Source organism: Trachemys scripta, chromosome 1 (genome assembly GCF_013100865.1).
Source record: "Trachemys scripta elegans isolate TJP31775 chromosome 1, CAS_Tse_1.0, whole genome shotgun sequence".
Classification (NCBI taxonomy): domain Eukaryota; kingdom Metazoa; phylum Chordata; order Testudines; family Emydidae; genus Trachemys; species Trachemys scripta.
The window spans coordinates 231,481,518-231,501,748 of NC_048298.1; the positions used below are offsets into that span (position 1 = coordinate 231,481,518).

General features: G+C 41.8%; 1 protein-coding gene across 2 annotated transcripts in view; it reads left to right on the forward strand.

Annotated features, from left to right (window-relative positions):
* Window positions 1-20,231, forward strand: part of NPAS2 (neuronal PAS domain protein 2) — a 146,914-nt gene that overhangs the window by 70,704 nt on the left and 55,979 nt on the right. For both annotated transcript variants that reach the window (XM_034757982.1, XM_034757981.1), the window contains 4 exons: window positions 3,708-3,799; window positions 10,264-10,353; window positions 14,293-14,413; window positions 15,435-15,548. In XM_034757982.1, the coding sequence (XP_034613873.1) occupies window positions 3,708-3,799; window positions 10,264-10,353; window positions 14,293-14,413; window positions 15,435-15,548 (417 nt within the window). The remainder of the gene's footprint in view (window positions 1-3,707; window positions 3,800-10,263; window positions 10,354-14,292; window positions 14,414-15,434; window positions 15,549-20,231) is intronic.

A 20,231-nucleotide genomic window follows, 5' to 3' on the forward strand; every position in this document is an offset into this window, starting at 1 on the left:
GGCTAGGGTGGAATATTGCAAATTTTGCCTTGCAAAGGCTGATGGTTCTACCAAAGATGTGGGGTTGCCCCTGCCTCATACCCCATGAAATGGGGAGATGCTTCAGCCCCCACAAATCATAGAGCCCTTGAGATCTTGGGAAATGATCTGGAAGTCTTGACCATTCACTTGAAGGCTTTGTGCAGGCTCCAAGTTCCTGGCAGGATGGCAGTGGCTATCAACCTTTCCAGACAACTACACCCCTTTCAGCAGGTTGATTTGTCTTGCGTATCCCAAGTTACACCTCCCTTAAAAACTACTTGTTTACAAAATCAGACATAGAAATACGAAAGTTTCACAGCCACACTATTACTGAAAAAATTGATTACTTTCTCATTTTTACCATATAATTATAAAATAAATCAATTGGAATATAAATACTGTAATTACATTTCAGTGTATAGTATATAAAGCAATATAAGCAAGTCATTGTCTGTATGAAATTTTAGTTTGTACTGACTTTGCTAGTGCTTTTTATGTAGCCTGTTGTAAAACTTGGCAAATATCTAGATGAGTTGATGTACCCCCTGGAAGATCTCTGCGTATCCCCAGGGGTACATGTACCTCTGGTTTAGAACCACTGCAATAGGGGGAGATCTGCACACGGAGGGTTCCCTTATGCATGCACATCAGCCTCAAATCAGGAACAAGACTAAGAGCACCAGAATACCGTATCACTTGTAATCTAAGCCAACTTTGACAGTAGGGCACAATTACCAACTTTCATGCAGTAAATAAGCTCCCCGACTTTCACAATAAGCCAAAAATCAAGCTAAACCCATTTCAAAACAAGGCCAAAACAAGCCAATTCCTAAGAACCCCAACACTCTATGGGACTAGATCCCCCTGGCATGCAGTCGGGGACTGTGGTGGGCCCGCTGTGCACCCTGACTCTCTCCCTCCCTTGCCCCTGCTTGCCCCCTCTTGCCCCAGCTTGCTGGGAGCCGATCAAAAAAAAAAGCAACAAGCTACAACGAGCAACAAGCTACAAGCCAAACAAGCAACAAGCTACAAGCCAAACAAGCAACAAGCTACAAGCCAAAAACTAGCCAACAAGCAATTCAAAACAAGCCCAATTTCTGCGTTTTTATCGCGGGTTTGGCATGTCTGCAATAGGAACTGATTCTAATTTGATAAGGCCTCTTTACACTGCTCAGGTAGTTTATACACAGTTCTGGAACAGTGTAAATGGGCCACATCTCCAGATGTGACAGTCCTTAAGCCCATTTGGAATCCCAGTGACTTCACTAGAACTCCATATGGGTGAAGGGGTCCAACCTCATAGAGCAGCTTGCAGGACTGGGGCCTAGTGAATTAGTCTATGCCACTTTGCTGTCTTTTATTCCTTGGACAATCTTTCCACCTTCTCAGAGTTGAGACATATGGGTGTAATGAAGAAGCAGATAAAACTCTTACATCATGACACCAACATAATTAAGTCACAAATGTCAAAATAATTGAGGAAAGAATGATAGTTAATCTGTTATTGCAGTGATGGTTTTCTTTTAATGAAATATTGGCATAGACAAGATGATTTCATGCAAGAGGGCATGATTGGGACATCTGAAAGTTTCATTATATCTGTTATTCTTTTACAGCTTCTTTGGTGACCGTAATGATATATCTTTCTTTTTAGCTGCCCAAGGCAGAGTAAAGGAAGATGTAATATGCACACTTTAAAAAATCAACTAAAGAACAACCACATAGGAACTGAATAAGTGTAAATGAAGTATCAGATAGCGCCAATAATTTACTCAAAAAAGGCATTTTACTTTCTTTTACCCAATTGTTCTCTGTTTAGTAAACAGCCTATGATTGTATATAGAGGTTGGACTGAATTGCTACTGGTTTTGTACTCTTTAAAAAAAAAGAAAGAAAGAAAAATACTTTTCAGACAAAAATCTATTATTTAAAAGTTTAAATCAATAGTAGATATGCAACATACTACAAAACAAACAATACAGTTTAAAAACATTGCTTTATCCACACTGCATATGATAGTTTTATTTGTTATATTCAATACTATTTTCTCTTACATTCAGCTTTCTCAACCAATAATTTAGTTATAACAGAAAAGCAGATCAATTTTCAGATTTCCTGCTCAAGAAACAGTCTCTTTCTGTTAATCCAAGGAAGCTTGCCAAAATTCAAATAATTCTTCCAGAAATTGATTTTTCAAATATGCCATTTTTTCCATGGTAGTATCTACTGTAAAATATTCTGCATTTTGCAGGGTATATAATAAAGAGCTGATTGGAGCTGATCCTTTTTTCCCCAGCCATCTGCTGAACATTCTGGGCCGGTAAAGCCACTGCATTGTGGTATCAAAACAACCCCACGAATGCTGAAAACATTAATTTAGTGGGAAACAGACTGCTGCAGCTCCACTGATAAAAGCACTAACCTGTGCTTGTGTGCGTGCTTTGGTTTACTTCCATGAGACACTTCACACAGACACTGTTATAGGTTTACTGCCTTTTAAATCATTCAGCCATTTTTATGTTTGTGGTCAGTCTCTTGAAACAGAGAGAACGTGGTGTTAAGTGCTCTATAAATGTTGATAGATTAGGTTAATCAGAGTAGAGTAGAGAGGCCACATTTACCTCCACCGGACCAGCAGTGCTAGTGCTCAAGTGTGCTTTTATTAGAGCTGGGTGAATACTGAACAGAATATTAGGCAAATTTTGAGAAATGAATCAAATAATTTATCTGACAAATACATTCTTACATTACTTACCCACTGAGGTCCATAATATACCAGTACTAATTTGAAATGTTATTTGAAATAAATTATTCAACAAACTCTCATTTGGGTTCAGTCTTAACTACAGAGCTGTGATTTATAATTATCGTACACTTGCACTTCTCCGAGTGAAAACTTACAAGGGACGAGTGCCCTAGGAGTGTTTATTGGATGGTGCTTCCATGTGGCAGAACAGAATGCCACCATCAAACTATCAGACAGGTTCACAGTCAGATTTTTATTTTAAAGGATAGGAGATAGCATTTTCCAACTGTTTTTTGTGAGTGAAGCTCTGGTTTGCTCCCCCATCCTCCGGCCTACACTGCACTGTGGAGCTGGCTGGAGATGCTGTGAGGGGAGAAGGATGCTCCATCACAAGAGATGTTGTAAATTGTACATTCCACCTGTGCACCAAGCAACTGGGGAAGTGATTATGGTTTCTAAGGCATAGTCCTCCAGCTTCCTCAAGGATGCTTTTCACTGCCCCTACTTGGCGTTGTGGCTGTAGGCCAAAATCTAGCCCTGGGTCATTCCCATCCTGAGTCTGAAACTCAGTAAACAGTAACTACATATTTGATATATGCTAATCCTCATCCTGATTTTAATTTTGCTCATGCCTTTTTTTTTTTATTCAATATTCACCTAGGTAACGCACTGATTGAAAACAATGGCCATTTGACTGCAAACTCCCATTGAAGACAATGGGGTTTGGCTGAATGAAAACTGAGTAAGGACTTCCGGACATGGCCCAATGAGGATATTATCCATATTCTTGCACTGCATGCATATCCCATGCTTGAAAATCTCTATTCATTTCAAGCGATACAAAATATTCACATCCCTTAGCAGCAGTTTGTATAAAGTTTTGCAAAATATACTTTTTCTTTGGATTTAAAAAAACATTGTAATGTTGTTATTTGTTTAGAAGTCTCAGCACAGACAGAGATTTGTGAAATTCAACAAGACTGGAAGCCTTCATTTCTCAGCAATGAAGAATTCACCCAGCTGATGTTGGAGGTAAAAATGCATATACTTTTGCTATGGCTGTGCACATTGTTCTAGAGCAACAATATGTCTGTGATGCCAAAAGGAGAAGAACTTTAGATTTTATTGTACTTGACCATAAAGCAGAGCCACCGTGAAACAAAAAGACTGGAAACCAATACAGGGTTCCATTCCATGCTTGGACACTGCAGTAACCGAAGTACTGCAGTCAATAGAAATCCACTTTTTAAAAAATGCTACACACACATATTAAATGTAATACATAAAATAAATTCAAATTATGATTTACATTTTATTGCTACAAATATAAGATAGGGAAAGGGAAAGTTTGCCATATCTCTCCTTTTATGTATATATATATTATTATTATTTTATTTAACATTTATACTGCATTGGTACCTAAAGGTCATCCATGCCACAACCCTATTGTGCTAGGTATTATACAAACATAGAAAATGACAGCCCCTATTGACTTGACACCATTAATACTGCCAGTGCAATCATTTCCAAAGTTCCTATCAAAGACATCTTTATTATAATAGGGAGCACAAGCACTTTGCAATTATATTCTATTAAATTACATTTAAATTATACCATAGGAGTTTCTAAAACTAGCAGCGATTTTTAGGGAAATGACTCAATGATGTTTGTGTAGGTTTGATATGAAATCCAAATGAGCTGCCAAAATGTAATTTTCTATCTTATAAATAACTACAGCTTTGTTAATTGTCTTTTCTGATACTAAAAATGTAAAGGTTATCTGGTTTTGGAGTGTCATTTAATAACCTGTTTTCACTGCATATTTGTTTTCTCTGCTGTGATTTATGGATGTTAGTATGAAGAAAAACGGGTGAATGGACGTGATTCAATGTATGAGTGCAGGGACTTGAACCTAGAATCCCTTTCCTCCTTATGTGGCATCACATCACATTGGATAAATGGGTCCTCAACAGCTTCTCGACTGGCGACACTATCAAATTCCTGGCTTCCCTTCTCCAAAATCCCATTCCCTGTCCCTCTTCAGGGACCCTTCTCACAAGAGGACTCACACACAGGAGGAGGACTCCCAAATCCAGCTAGATAGAGCCCGTGCCCCCTCAACTCAGGGGGAAAGGCTTTTACTCCAGATATTTCCTCATCCCCGAAAAGAAAGGGAGCTGGAGACCCATCCTACACCTCAGACAGCTGAATGTCTTCATGTGCCCATTTGAGATTCAGGATGACCACCTTGATCTTAATAATCTCCTCCCTACAGAAAGGCGACTGGTTTGTGGCTCTCAGTTTGAAGGATGCCTACTTTCATATAGACATTCATCCAGGACACAGGAGATTCCTGCGCTTCACGCTGAGCCTCGAGCACTTTCAGTTCAGAGTTCTTCCCTTCGGCATCTCAGCGGCTCCAAGAGGTTTCACTTTCCGTAGTAGCAGCAAGTCTGAGTCTGTAAGACAGCCCAATATTTCCTTACCTTGATGACTGGCTGCTCACAGGTCAGTCGTATCAGGAGGCGCAGATGGCGGTCCTCTCCTTTTGCAATCGCTTTTACTTCTGAGGACTTCAGGTAAATCTAGAAAGGTCAACTTCAGGCCCCACACAAGTTTTAGAATTTAACCGGGTGAATCTGAACTCGATTTTGGGCAAGGCGTACTTAAGTCAGGATACATTCCTCACGATGAGGGATCTCACCACCTAGCTTCGACTTATCCCCTAGATAGCAGTCCGATCCTGCCTGGTTCTTTCCAGGCCATATGAATGCCTGCATCTACATTAGTGATTCTCATCCAGGAGTCTGGGGCCCCCTGAAGGACCACAAGTAGGTTTCAGGGAGTCCGCCAAGCAGGGCCGGCATTAGACTTGCTGGGGCCCAGGGCAGAAAGCCAAAGCCCCACCACCTGGGGTTGAAGTCTGGGGCCCTGAGGCGCATCACCCAGGGCTGAAGCCTAAGCCTGAGCAACTTAGCTTCACGCGGCCTCCTGTGGTGTGTGACCCCAGGCAGTTGCCCTGCTTGCTACCCCCTAACGCTGGCCCTGGCTTTTATATGCAGAAAAACAGTTGTTGTGGCACAGCTGGGCCGTGATTACAGCATGTTGTGGGGGGGCCTCAGAAAGAAAAAGGTTGAGAACCACTGATCTATATGACAAGTCTGTACCTCTGGTGTCTTCAAACATGTTTGTGGATGGTTTACACTCCAAGTAGGGACACCCTTGACAAATGAGTCTTGCTTCCTCAGAACATCCTAATGTCATTCACCTGGTGGGAAATCAAAGACACTGTCTGCATAGGGGTTCCTTTATTCCCCTACCACCAAAAAAAGACATTAATTATAGGTGCCTCCATGCTTGACTGAGAAGCTAACCTGGATGACCATCTAGACCATCCTGCACTTTACAAGAAACCAAATGGCATAACAATCTTTTCAAGCTTTGGACAGTGCATGAAGCTCGCAAGAGGTTTCTTTCCTTCATCTGTATTGCACATGTTGAACTCATGTCAGACAACATGACTAAAATATTTTATATAAACCAACAAGGAGGAGTGAAGTCTGCCCCACTCTGCATGGAAGTAGTCAAACTCTGGAACTGGTTCATCTGGCATCAGATCCCCATCTCAGCAGTGCACCTACTGGCAGTAATGAACATCTTGGCAGACAGCCTCTGCAGGCTTTTTCCATAAAGATCATGAGGGGGAGATCCACCCTTTGGCCATGCAGTACTTCTTCTGGTAGTGGAGCTCGTTCCATCCTGGGACGTCTTTGTGACCCAAGCGACCAAGAAAGTGTCTAGTATAATGCTCCTAAGCTGCCCACAGGCACAACTCCAGAAGGATTCCTTCTTATAGTGATTGGACCCACCAATGTATGCCTTCCCTCCCATTCCCTTATTTCCTGGTGTCCTCAGGAAGATCAAGCAGGTTGAGAAACAGTAATCCTGTTAGCACCTTGCTGGCCAAGACAACTTTGGTTCACCACCTTCCCATAGGTGCCCATGCATACACCTGCCATCGGAGCACAGGGAGGTGCCTAACAGATACTGCTACTGAAATATCTTCTAGTCTTAGGCACAAGGAGCGCATGTGCACTCACAGTGAATAACCATTGGGACCACACATCTCGAAGAATTCCAGTTATTACAAGATAAGTAACTTTCCTTTTTTGCAGACTTTTCTTGTAGGGTAGTTACCAATAGAAGATAGCACTATGGCCTGGTCCCCACTAAGCCCCCACTTCGGACTAAGGTACGCAAATTCAGCTACATTAATAACGTAGCTGAATTCGAAGTACCTTAGTCCGAACTTACCGCGGGTCCAGACGCGGCAGGAAGGCTCCCCTGTCGATGCCGCGTACTCCTCTCGGCGTTGACGGCGAGCACTTCCGGGATCGATCCGGGATCGATTTATCGCGTCTTAACCAGAACATCGATTGCCTGCCGCCGAACCCTCCGGTAAGTGAAGACGTACCCTATGATTCTTCATGAGCCGGTGCTTAGTAGATATTAGGAGATCCTGTTGAACTGCGTGCTCTCTCTCTCTCTCTCTCTGTGCTTGGTCACCCAAACAAGTCCTAACTTACTATGTTTGGACAAGACTCTGTTTAAAAATATTCTTTGTCCAGCTATAAAAGCTTGCTTTTTGCAAGCAATGGCTCAAAAAAAAACCCCAAAGTGTATTTGACTGCAGTGAAATGGCTACTGTCTTGATAATGACCTGATCCCGCACCATTCTTGAGAGCATGAAAGCAGAAGCTGCTAAAGTGGGACTTTGAAACAGTACACAGAAGATCAAGACTATGGAGATAGGAGAGAATGCTATCAACACTGGCAGATGTGAAATTGAAGGAGAAGAATACGAAAGAGTTGATGACTTAGTCTATCTTGGAAGTACAATATCTGCCAAGGGCCAGCTCACTAAAGAAATGAAGGCAAGAAACAGTAAAACCAGAAGTTCATTTTCCTGTTTTTCAATCAGCTGGAAGAGTAAGAAGATGTATCTTGCACACTACAAAGAGATTGTACAATGCTATTGTTCTTCCAACACTACTGTCCACACCTCAGAAATGTGGCAGATGTGGAAGCACACAACAGGAAGCTGAATGGATTCCACCATGTTGTTTAAGAAGAATCCTGGGAATTCATTGGAGGGATTGTGTGAACAATGTGGAAGTGTGGTGCCCCGGGTTCAGCAGACTGTGGACTCAATAATTAGACAGACACTGCCACAGTGATTTTGCCATGTTATCATGCGACCCTGTGGCAGAAGCACAAGGTACATCTTAGATTGGATTCCACCTGGAGGGAAGAGAAGGGATGGAGAACAAAGAATGACCTATCACAGGAGGATTGAAAAGGATGCTGCCAGCATGGAGACATCCTATGAAGGAATCAAACACCTTGCTCTGGACAGACAGTGATGGGAAAAATGGGTTGACTCATGTGCCAGTAGGCACAGGAGATTCTAAGTCTAAGTTTAAGCACCATGGGAATTTGGTCGCTGATTTAGAAGGGAACAGTATTAATTTATATCTGTACAATTGTAATTTTTACAGCTGAATAACCTTTGATGAGAGAGACACCATATTAATGTTAGATGGACTATTTTCAAATAAGTAAAATAAAATTATATATGCATACGTTAATTTGATTTCCCCACAGAATTATAATGTGAGTTAATTTGTATGATTTGCATACAGACTTAATACAAAACACCTCACCATAGTAACAGGCATAACCCAGCTGCCCTGCAGTGCCACTGTTCTCCTTCCTGAGTTAATTGCTATAATGCTTTTAGAAAATATTTTAAATGTATGACAGAAAAATATTATCTGCACCTAAATTTAACAGAACCAAACTAACTATAAGAGCTAGTGAACATAGTCTTCCACTGAGGTATAAATTATTGACCTGATTGTCAAAGGTTTGGAGCACCTGAAGATCTTATTGATGTAAGCAGGCAGGGGTGCTGAGCACTTCTGGCAACCAAGACATATGTTTATTTATTGAAAAATATTGATTATTTTTTAAAATGTCTTGAATTATATGGGAATTCCTGAGAGGTGCCAGGTCACCCTGAGTTCTCATTGGAGTCAATGGGACGTAAAGGTACTGAGCATCTCACAGGATCTACCCCTAGACTGTCATGATTTGGAGGTCATGCAATATAACATCATTAAAAGGTAATATTCCCTAGATTTGCAATAAGATCTTGCATTTAACCTATGACCTCAATGTCACAGTAATCTGGCTTTTTGCAATACACATACACAGTAACAGATCTCTCCAAAAGCATATGTATAAGCCTTATTTTAATTAGTTAATGTTTGTAACATTTGTGTTGCTGCAATAATGATCATAGAATCATAGAAGATTAGGGTTGGAAGAGACCTCAGGAGGTCCTCTAGTCCAAAACCTTGCTCAAAGCAGGACCAACACCAACTAAATCATCCCAGACGGGGCTTTGTCAAGATGGGCCTTAAAAATCTCTAAGGATGGAGATTCCACCACCTCCCTAGGTGACTGGCACCAATATCAGAACTTTGATTGATTGATTTATGGATCCAGACCTGCTCCCACTGAAGTCAATGGGAGTTTTGCTATTGGCTCATCAACTTCAGTGGGAGCAGGACTGGAGCTATGAATTTAATACTGTACTTGACCAAATACTGTAAGTGCTTCTTATTTGTTTGCTTCTCCTTTTGGAGTAGTAGATGAGGCCTTGCTTTAGATACACTTAGAAGGTTTAGCTTGAGATGGAATAGGCTATTGATTTCAGATATGGCTATGAGCAAACTATTTTTACATGATAAAATATTTTAGGGTGATATTTTCTCCGATGCAGAGGGCTGGTACAAGACTTGTGCCCCCACTTAAATCCCAGGGCTGGAGAATCTGCTGCTGTGTGGGATTTAAGTAATGCTCAAGTTCTATATTGGCTCTCTGCACAAAGGTGAATTGTACCACTAATGAATAATCGAATACCATGATCTTTAAAATAAGTCACTCAGTTAAACCTGAAGCTAAAACTTATTTGATCATTTCTCTCGCTTTTATTTACATGAAAGCATAGTAATATACAATGTTACATTAATACAAACAGATTAATTTTGTGGGTAATTATTATTTGAGATAGCACTGTGTCCTGTCATGATACTTTGATATTTACACAGAGCTAACTCTTTTTAATAAATTCCAAGGATCCAGGCTTAGCCATTTTGCATTATTATTAATTTAAAAACTGATATCTGAAATATTCTTGTAAGCCTTTTGTTGTCTCAGCTAGTATATTTTGCTGAACTACAAAGAACGCTGTATAAGTGAGATAAGACTGTGAAATCAGAGAATTACTGTTGTGCAACTTGAGATAATGTTCCTACAACCTACTAATAATGTGGTGGTGAGATAACAGGTTTTGATCAATGTACAATGAGAATTACTAATAAAAGCTCATACTACTGTTAAAGAACTCTCCACTTGTGCATTTCTCTTAGGCATTAGATGGCTTCATTATAGCAGTCACCACAGATGGAACCATTGTATATGTTTCTGACAGTATTACACCTCTACTTGGACATTTACCCGTGAGTAATTCTTGCACACTCTTTTGCAGATACAAATTATGGGTCAATCCTGTAAACTCCAAAACCTGCATGTAGTGCTTATTCTTGTGAGTAGTAATCCCATTGATTTCTATGAATATTCACTCTGGGGGCAGGACTGGCCCCCCAATTTATTTCTAGCATTGGTTAAAAAGGGGGGGAGATGAAAATGTTGTGACTTTTTCCCATCAAAATTAAAAATTTATAATTTCTAAAAATATCCAACCAGTGATCTTTGGTTTTTTTTAGTATGATTCATACACTTCAGTTCCCTGTTGCTGTGATACATTTAAAACTAGACAAGACAAAGCTCTGAAGGATATTCTGGTGTGGAGAGGGACAATATGACCTAACTTCTTTTCCATCCTTGGTTTCTAGGAAAAATATAAAATGGTTTCTAGTTAAGGCTAAGATTTAGTCACAGGTATTTTTAGTAAAAGTCATGGACAGGTCATGGGCAATAAATAAAAATTAATGAGAAATACCCATGACTAAATCTTCTCCTGGGGCCCTGCTGCTCTGGAGGGCCCTGAGGTGCTGCTGCTCTGGGAGGCACCTACTCCAGCAGTGGGGGCTGACTGCCCTGACAGCCCACTGCTCCGATGCCCCTGGGGACTGCTCTCCCGACAGCCTCCAGGGCCACTTCTCCAGCCGTCCCCGGGACTGCTGCTGCTTGGACAGTCCCCAAGGCTACCCTCAGGACTGATGCTGCTCAGGCCAGCCCTATTGGTTAACCCGCCCACTTCTAAAGGCCCCTCCCCCAGCCTAGCGGGAGGGACCACTGGACCCAGGAACCAAATAATTGCTTGGGACAACTAATGAAAAAACAGGGAGTGAGGTGAGGTTAAAGGTTCAAAATCAGGGTACCGGATGGGGACACCGAGCAGAGAACCCCAGACAGCGCCCACTGCTCCTCAAAGGTGGCAAGGGTGCCAGCGGACGCTGCCCAATGGAACTCTGCCCGGAGACGTGAGACTAGGGAGGTACGGAAATAGGCCCCACAGTCGCAGAGCACCCCCTCGTCCAACATCCTCTCCCTGGTATTATAGATGGTGAGTTTGGCCATAGCCAGGAGGAGGTTGACGAGGAGGTCTCGCGACTTAGTGGGGCCACGGATAGGGTTTGCATAAATGAATAGGTGTGGGGAAAAGTGCAGCCAGAACCTCAATAAGAGGTTCTGGAGGAGCTGGAACAGGGGCTGCAACCTGGCGCACTCGAGGTAGGCATGCGCCAGGGTCTCCCTCACGCCGCAGAATGGGCAGGCCTCGGGAATAGGGGTGAACCGTGCCAGGTACACGCCCGTGCTCACGGCTCCGTGAAGGAGCCGCCAAACAATGTCCCCGGCGGGCCTTGGGACTAAGGTGGAATAAAGGCTGGCCCACCGGGGCTCCTCGCCCTCCACAGGTATCAGATAGTCCCGCCATTTGCTCAGGCCAGCCACACCGGCCACTGCAGCTGCGGAAGACAAGAAGTTCACGGAAAGTCATGGAATCTGTGACTTCCGCAACCTCTGTGACAGAATCACAGTCTTACTTATAGTTGATGGGGAATAGTGCTGCTGGTGATGATGGCCTTCTGAGATGTGCACTGAGGGTCTGGTTCTACTCCATTGAAATAAAGGGCAAAACTCCTATTGACTTCAGTGGAATAGGATCAGATCCTGAACTGGTTGACTGATGTCACCAGGCTGTTGGGCTGTGAAGGTCTGCTGCTGGTCTGGTCCAAAGGAAAGCAGGCCTTTTAAGGATTGTTCCCAGGAAGGTGGGAGTGGTGGAGCTGCTGCTCTATGTGGCTGTGTGTTGGGGGGATTGGTTACTGGGTCTTGTGTCCCAAAGATGTTCCTGTGCTATGCTGTGTCTAGCGTGGGAAGCAGGGGAAAAGAGTTGGGTTTTTTCTGCTCCTGCTGGTGATACTGGACTGGGACAGATGGAATGATAATTAAGGCATTAATCCTCACTCATTTTTAGTAGTTCAGTTTCCATATAAATACACAGCCAGAAGCAACAGGAAGCACTTCTATTCCACATGCCTTTTTTTTTTTTGCTTAGGAAAATTGTAATTATGTTTTACACTCATTTCGCCATTCAGCCAAATATGTTAAATATATTCCATCCAACAAAATATACCTAACATATTCCACTAAACTATAATACGATGAGTAATTATTTTCTCCTTAGGTGAAACTGTCATGAAATAAGGAGGGCTGGTGGTGAACATAGGAATATTGCTATGCAACAGTAACAAAGTAGCTCAAGCTAAAACCACCTACTTCATTTTTCTTTAGTCCTCCACAGTGCAGGAGTTCAATAATCTTTCTGTCATTTGTGGGCAGAGAGATTGCCTCTTTCTGTCTTACGGTCTGTTGGGCCCAATGATTTCCACAGAATTTCTTCAGTTTTCAAAGTTTTTCAGATGTTTGTCTCAGTGTTAAGGAAATGCTTTTCATTGCTTTCCCCTCTACTCTTGAATCCTACTGGAAACTAGGGATCCAATTCAGGGAAACATTCCTACTCAGGAAGGGCAATTAAGCATGTGTTTAAGTCCTACTGAAGTCAATGAGACTTAAACCCTATTTCAATAAGGACGTATTTAGGCAGGTACTTAAATACTTTCCTGAATTGTGATCTAAAACTGTAAACTGGTTATTCTTTCCTCACCCTATTAGTCTTTAGCATGATAACCATGTCTGAAATCCAATCCCAAATATGGAAATGGATCATTATTATTTATATTGTGGTAGCTCCTAGGAGCTCTAGGTATGGATTTTGATTTTGAGTTAGTTGGGGTTGGACCTGCTTTGAGCAGGGGGTTGGACTAGATGACCTCCTTAGGTCTCTTCCAACCCTGATATTCTATGATTCTATGACTTTATTGTGTTAGGCACCGTGTAAACACAAAACAAAAAAGATGGGACACTCCCACCCTGCAGGGACCTAGAGCCCGGGCTCCAGCCCGAGCCTTGAAATCTGAACAGCAGTGAAACAGCCCCGCAGCCTGAGCCCCGCAAGCCTGAGTCAGCTGGCACGGGCCAGCTGTGGGTTTTTCTTTGCTGTGTAGGCATACAGAGTGTGGGCCAGACTGTGCAGTTAAGCCAGTGGCCTATTGGTGGCAGTACAGAGCCCTACCAATCCAGACGGGATTGTGCTTGAGGATGCACAATCCCTACCAAAGCACCCCTATGAACACAAGGGGAGTTCACATGTTGCACTGTCCCTTTGGATGGTGTAGCACTCCTCTATCGTTTGCTTGACCAGCTCTAGCTGGGACAAGGGACATAGGCAGGAGCAAAGCCATGGACCCACCTCTTTCCTGCCTTCCTTTACTGGTTTGTGCTCCTGGAGGCAGTAAGAGGAGGCAGTCACTGCACATCCCAAAGCTCAGAAACTGCAATTGTGGCCGTGCTTTGCAGGTGGGAAGGCTCACTACACCCTCTCTTCCACAGTCTAGCCCTATATGATCAGCAGGGACTTCCTTTGGAATGGGTTACCTTTAGAGGTTTAATTCTAATGAAGAAAACTCAAGCTTAGGGGAACTTCACAAGTGTTAATGGAGTTACACCAGAGATGGCCCAGCGTGTACTACTTTTGTTTAGTATAATATCTGATGATGATGATACAGAGCACAATTTTAAGAAGTGTCTGCCTAACTTGTGTACCCACTTACCTATTTTAGACCAGAACAACAGCCCATGGAAGTCCACAGAAAGATTCCCACTGACTTCCATGGGCTTTGTATCTGGCACTTTGTGTATTTAAGTGCCTATGGGCATAGAAAGTTTAAACAGCTGCTTATGAAAATTGGGCTTTCTGTTTGGTTTCGCAAATAAAATTCAGTCCCAATTGCGGAAAATGGCAGGTTGGTGGAGAATGAGAATTCCACTCTTTTTTTGTTTTGATCATTTGTACTTTCTTTTCTTTGCAGTGTGACGTCATGGATCAGAATTTGTTAAATTTCCTCCCAGAACAGGAACATTCAGAAGTTTATAAAATATTATCTTCTCGTATGCTTATGGCAGATTCTGCCTCATCAGATTCCCTAAAGAGTACGTTTTGTTTTATCATTCCCACTAAACAAAAAGCATGGGAGAGAGAAGATTTGTCTCTTGCAAGGGTGGAGTCTCTCTGTGATATATGTCAGTATGAATATTTTGCATCTTTAGATATATTTTCATTCATTTTGAAACAAATGTTGCCACCAGGAATGATGCTTCTGTTCAATTTCAAACTAGATTCATTGCATTTATTTACTAAAGCAAGACTGCTTGCAGCTATGTTAATTATAAAATATCGTGTCTTAGGGGGAGAGCTAAGGAAAACAGGTTTGACCATGGAAATTTAGAGAAGTTCAGTGGAAACAAATCACATCTTAATTTATGTTTCAACCTAGTACAGTTATATTCTGTCCATAGATACTCGAGTGATGCACACCTGTGTTTTACATTACATTTGAAATATGTGTAAATTAATCTGAATTTATTTTATCATTTAATTTTTTTTCATAAATAATCCTTTCACATACTTCATCTAAATTAGCTCTAAGAGTGGGGGAGGCAAAAAATATGGAACACATGACAATAGAATCTACACCATTTTTTAAAAATCTACTATATAGAAAACCCTCTGCTATTCCAATGTTAATTTTAAAAGAAATTGACAGTTTTCCCCCCAAACAGAAGACATGAAAAATCTGTGAATTATGGAAAGAAAAACCTAAATAAATAAGGGTTTTAAATTAAGGGCCTGATTCTGCACTCCATTATACCAGGTTTATGGCAGTGTAATTCCTTTAATAAAACTGGCATAATGGAGTGAAGAGTCAGGCCCTAATTCTGCAAATCAGCCATGAGAAAAAAATCTGTTAGGAGTGTTGAACATTCTGGGTTTATTTAGGGTTTTTTTCACACAGGCTTCAATCCTGCAATTAGCATGCTGGTGGACTGCACTCTGTGGGGCTCTGAGCGAGTGTAGTCATACACTACTAGTTGCAGGATTGGGACCAAATTTTCCACTCGTGTTTAGTTTAAATAGCCTATTTATTTATTTCTCCTTTTTCTAACAATCCAGCTGACAATGATTTAGAGTTTTACTGTCATCTTCTGAGAGGAAGTTTGAACCCGAAGGAATTTCCAACATATGAATACATAAAATTTATAGGAAATTTTCGGTCTTACAGCAATGGTAAGCCTTAACTTTTGTGTGAATGAATGTTACTAAACATTTTATCTGTGCAAAAAAAATACATGTGGTTACGTAGAACCAACAGACTTTAACTGAAAAGGTTATTTCTAACGTTATGGGGTGAATTTTAGTTCACATGGAAGTTAGCAACTGATTAGTAACCGCCAGATGTATGTCGGTAAAGTCAGTAGCTGTGTAAATTCTCCCTGTCAATGCACTTCACTTCTAGATTGTGACCCCAGTTATCCTGTTCTGGGTATCTGCTACCTTTGTCTGATGATGAAAGGCTTGGGAACAGTTTGATTACATTGACTAACAGTAACAATGGATAAAATTAAGATCCCTAAGCTCACTTTCACCTCTGAAAATTTGACTCCTCGCAGGCTCCATTGCTGAAAAAAACTATTGAACTTTCCCCTTCACCACCTCTCCAGGGAATTGTTGTTAAATGTTGTAGCACTTCATGACAAAGCGTATGATATTGTAGGCTCCCACGAAATCCCAGCCATGTTGTTAGATTTGCTCCTTGTGCCATTGCGGCCACTAAAGCATTTAGACTGGATCCTCTGAGATGCCAAGCAGGCTCAACTCTCATTGACTTCAGTGGTGGTTGGGATCACTGAGTACCTCAAAGGAGCAGATCTATGAATCCCAAACTGTTCAGTTTTGCATTCCGTCCCCAGTACCCTGTACTTATAGAATAAGAAGGGTAGAATTAAATTCAGCAAAAACCTTAATACAGTATATTCAGACTGAGGAGATAATTTTTCAAGGGACAAAGAATAATTTGTATGTAATCTGTTTTAACAAATCGGTTGCTATACAACTATTCAGAGACAGAAAAGAAACACTTCATTATTACTTCTTCTTCCCCTGCCCTGCAGAGTTTGCCTTAGATATTTTGTCTGAATTCCAAAGAGTAGTATTTCAGAAGTTGCTGTTATTGTTCCAAATGGGTCATCCTCTGCAAAAATTCCTCACTATGCTTTCCAAAAGCCACACACCACATTATGAAAAGCTTTCCTGCCCCATTTAACTTTCTGGTCTTGATCCATATGACTAAAACAGAAATGCACATACAGCATGGTAAAATGTATTTCTTACTTAGTTACATGTGATTTGTGGGTTTATTCATATAAAAACATAAAACTGCCTTTCTATTTTCTATGTTTATTCTCTTTACTGTGCTGAATGACGTGAAATTTAGCAGAATGACATACACACAAACTGAGCTGTGTAGCTTTCTAGAACAGAAGCTTGATTTCCAGTGATGACGCATAAGGATACATTTCTTACTTGGAGAGTTTTTGATCGATTGATCTACAGAGATTCTCAACTTTTCTCCATTCATGATCCTAAAAGTGCCCTCTATTTTCCTACCATGACACCATATATCAGCACAGAGACATAGCTCTTTAATAAGGGCAGTTGCTATTGTTCAGAAAAATAACTTTTTAAAAGTCTGTCCCTGGAAAATTCTCCCCTAGTTTAGTGTGTTAAAAGGTTCTCTTTAAGGGCCTGATTTGAAGTCCATTAAAGTCAACGGGGGTATCTCCATAGATGTCCATTGGCATTGACTCAGACCTCAAATGTACCAATTTATAGCTTTCATATGTTGGCAGGTATTGTTTTGTGCTTTAATTCATTTTTGTTCTTCCTCTTTCTTTTCCTTCTGACCTAGCTAAAATTTAAATCCAGGCAAGTTCCAGCATTAAAAACGCCAGGACTTTCCCCTTCACCTTTCATGGCCCCTTTTTCTAAATCTCTCCCTCCGTTCTTCTCCCTTTCATCCTCTCATCTGTCTCAGACCCTTCTGGTTGATAAGTGGAGTTTTGCGTCTCTCTGTCTCCACTTGGCAAGATTTCATCTCTCGGAATCTTTCTTTTTCTTCCATGTGGCAGAGATGTGGATCGGGAAAATGCCACCCACCTACTTCAAACTATGGGATCAGTGGTGGTTGGGAAGCAGGAGAGCACAGGTTGGAGATAATAGGAGTGGCCCTATCTCCTCCAGAGGCTCTGTTGGGCTATTGATCAGCTGGAGGAGGAGAGAAGATGATTGTGTCTTGCTTTTCCCTTTAACTGATTTAAACCTTAGCCTGGATCCTTAGGAGTCTGTTTTTCTTGTTTCAGCAGCTCTGCCTCGCCTCCCCTTAACTGTGGGTTTGGAGCTGTGTTTAGCCGATGCTGTGGTTCTGACTGGTTGCCTGTTTTAGGGAGTCACCAGGGAATTTCTTAGTTCCATTGCGATCAAATTGGCAGAGGCCTGATGGGCTTTTTGCCTTCCTCACAGCCTCCTGGAGGCACAGTTAGGTTAAATAGTCATAGAATTTAGTCATTACAGACGTCCCCCCAGGGTACTGGTAATACTTGATAGGGTTGTTAGTTCTTCACAAGTTTCTAGGGTGGTTAAAAAGATAAATGGGCCAGTTCCCAGAAGTAAAAGACCTGAGAATTTGCTGACAGGCCTTGTGCTCATGGGATAGGGGTGCTGTGGATGTGGGCTTGTGTGTATGCAAAAGGATTCAGAAGAGGAAGCTGAGTCATAGGGGTAGGCTGAGGCGAGTCTACCCCAAGTTATGGGTTGTATGGTAGGAGCCCTGTAACCTCTACACTGGAACCACTTAAAATGCCTGGTATGTGAGAGTATAGGTGACAGGTGGGTAGCCTCCTCCCCTCCCCCCCCCCCTTTGTGCCAAGTTTAATCAAGTTGTGGCTGTTTAAAATCCATCCAGTGTCTGTTCTCATTCACTGACATATGTGTTAAGGGGAGAACTGCAGCATTCTCTTCTTGATTTTGGTTGGCCTCTGAGTTGTTAGAGGGCCAAGCAGCTTCAGTGCCATCGAGTTTTTGGTGTGAACAGAAGTGTGCTGGGTTTCCTGCTGTGCTCTGGGGGAGAAGGCTCAGTAAGGCAGGAGCGGGGCTCCCAAGAGTCAGGCTCGACTGCTTGGCAAAACTCTTTTCTGTTCCTTGGCAGGCTACCAAGCTGTTACTTCCCTGGTACAGAGGGAGCTGTATGTGATTGCCAGATGGAAATGGTAGAATTATCAATAGTAAAAGGCAGAAGTGTTCAATACATATTTCTGTTCTGTATTTGGGAAGAAAATAGGTGATGTAGTGTCATATGATGGTGATAACAATCTTTCCATTCCACTAGTATCTTAGAAGGATGTTAAACAGCAGCTGCAACAATGAGACATTTTTAAATAAGCAGGTCCAGATAACTTGCATCCAAGAGTTTTAAAAGAGCTGGCTGATCAGCTCGCTAGACCATTAATGTTGATTTTCAATAAGGCTTGGAGCACTGGGGAAGTTCCAGAAGACTTGAATAAAACTAATGTTGTGCCCATATTTAAAAGGGGCAAACAGGATGACCAAGGCCTGTCAGTATGACATTGATCTCAGGCAAAATAATGGAGTGACTGATACGGGACTCTATTAATAAAGAATTAAAGGAGAATAGAATAATTAATGCGAGTCAACATGGGTTGGTGACTTGGAAGAAAACATAAAATCATCACTGATAAACTTTGCCAAGCATACAAAAATTGGGAAAGTGGTAAATAATGAAGAGGACAGGACACTGATTCAAAGTGATCTGGATCGCTTGGTAAACTGGACGCAAGCAAATAGTTTTAATGGGGCTAAATGTAAATGAGTATATTAGGAACAAACAATGTAGGCCATACTCACGGGATGGGGGATTCTATCCTGGGAAGCAGTGACTCTGAAAGAAATTTGTGGATTATGCTGGATAATCAGCTGAACATGAGCTCCCAGTGCAACTTTGTGGCCAAAAGGGCTAATGTGATCCTTCGATGCCTGCATAGGGGAATCTCGAGTAGGAGTATTTGGCACTGGTGTGACTGCTTCTGGAATACTGGGTCCAGTTCTGGTGACATAATTCAAGAAGGATGTTGATAAATTGGAGAGGGTTCAGAGAAGAGCCACAAGAATGATTAAAGAATTAGAAAACCTGCCTTATAGTGACAGACTCAAGGAGCTCAATCTGTTTAGCTTAACAAAGAGAAGGTTGGGGGTGATTTGAACACAGTTTATAAGTACCTACACAGGGAACAAATATTTGATAAATTGTCTTGTCAGTGTGTCACGCAAAGGTATAACACGATCCAATGGCTGGAAGCTGAAGTTCGACAAATTCAGACTGGAAATAAGGTGTAAATTTTTAACAATGAGGGTAATTAACCATTGGAACAATTTCAAGGGTCATTGTGGATTCTTCATCACTAGCAATTTTTAAATCAAGATTGGATGTTTGTCTAAAAGCTCTGCTCTAGGAATTATTTGGGGGGAAGTTCTGTGGCCTGTGTTACACAGGTCAGACTAGATGATCACAATGGTCCCTTCTGATCTTGGAATCTGTAGCTCTATGAAACAGTAGGCCGTGCTTTTTGGTTGGTGCTGTTCCCTCAGCTCTGCAGGAGCAGGAGTGTAAGGGAAACACAACAGCTTCAGTGACCGACTCAGATTGCTCTGTAGCTCACCATGGGGTTGAGACCTGCTGGTCTAATGATTAATTATTCTTTTTTCCATTAAATAAATACCAGTTTTCCAGCCAGTTTCCCTTTTTCTACCAACCACACGTTGGCACCTCAGCAGGATGCGACGTCAGCACTCCTGGACAAAATGTCCACGATAGAGGGGTGTGAGGAATAGGAGGGG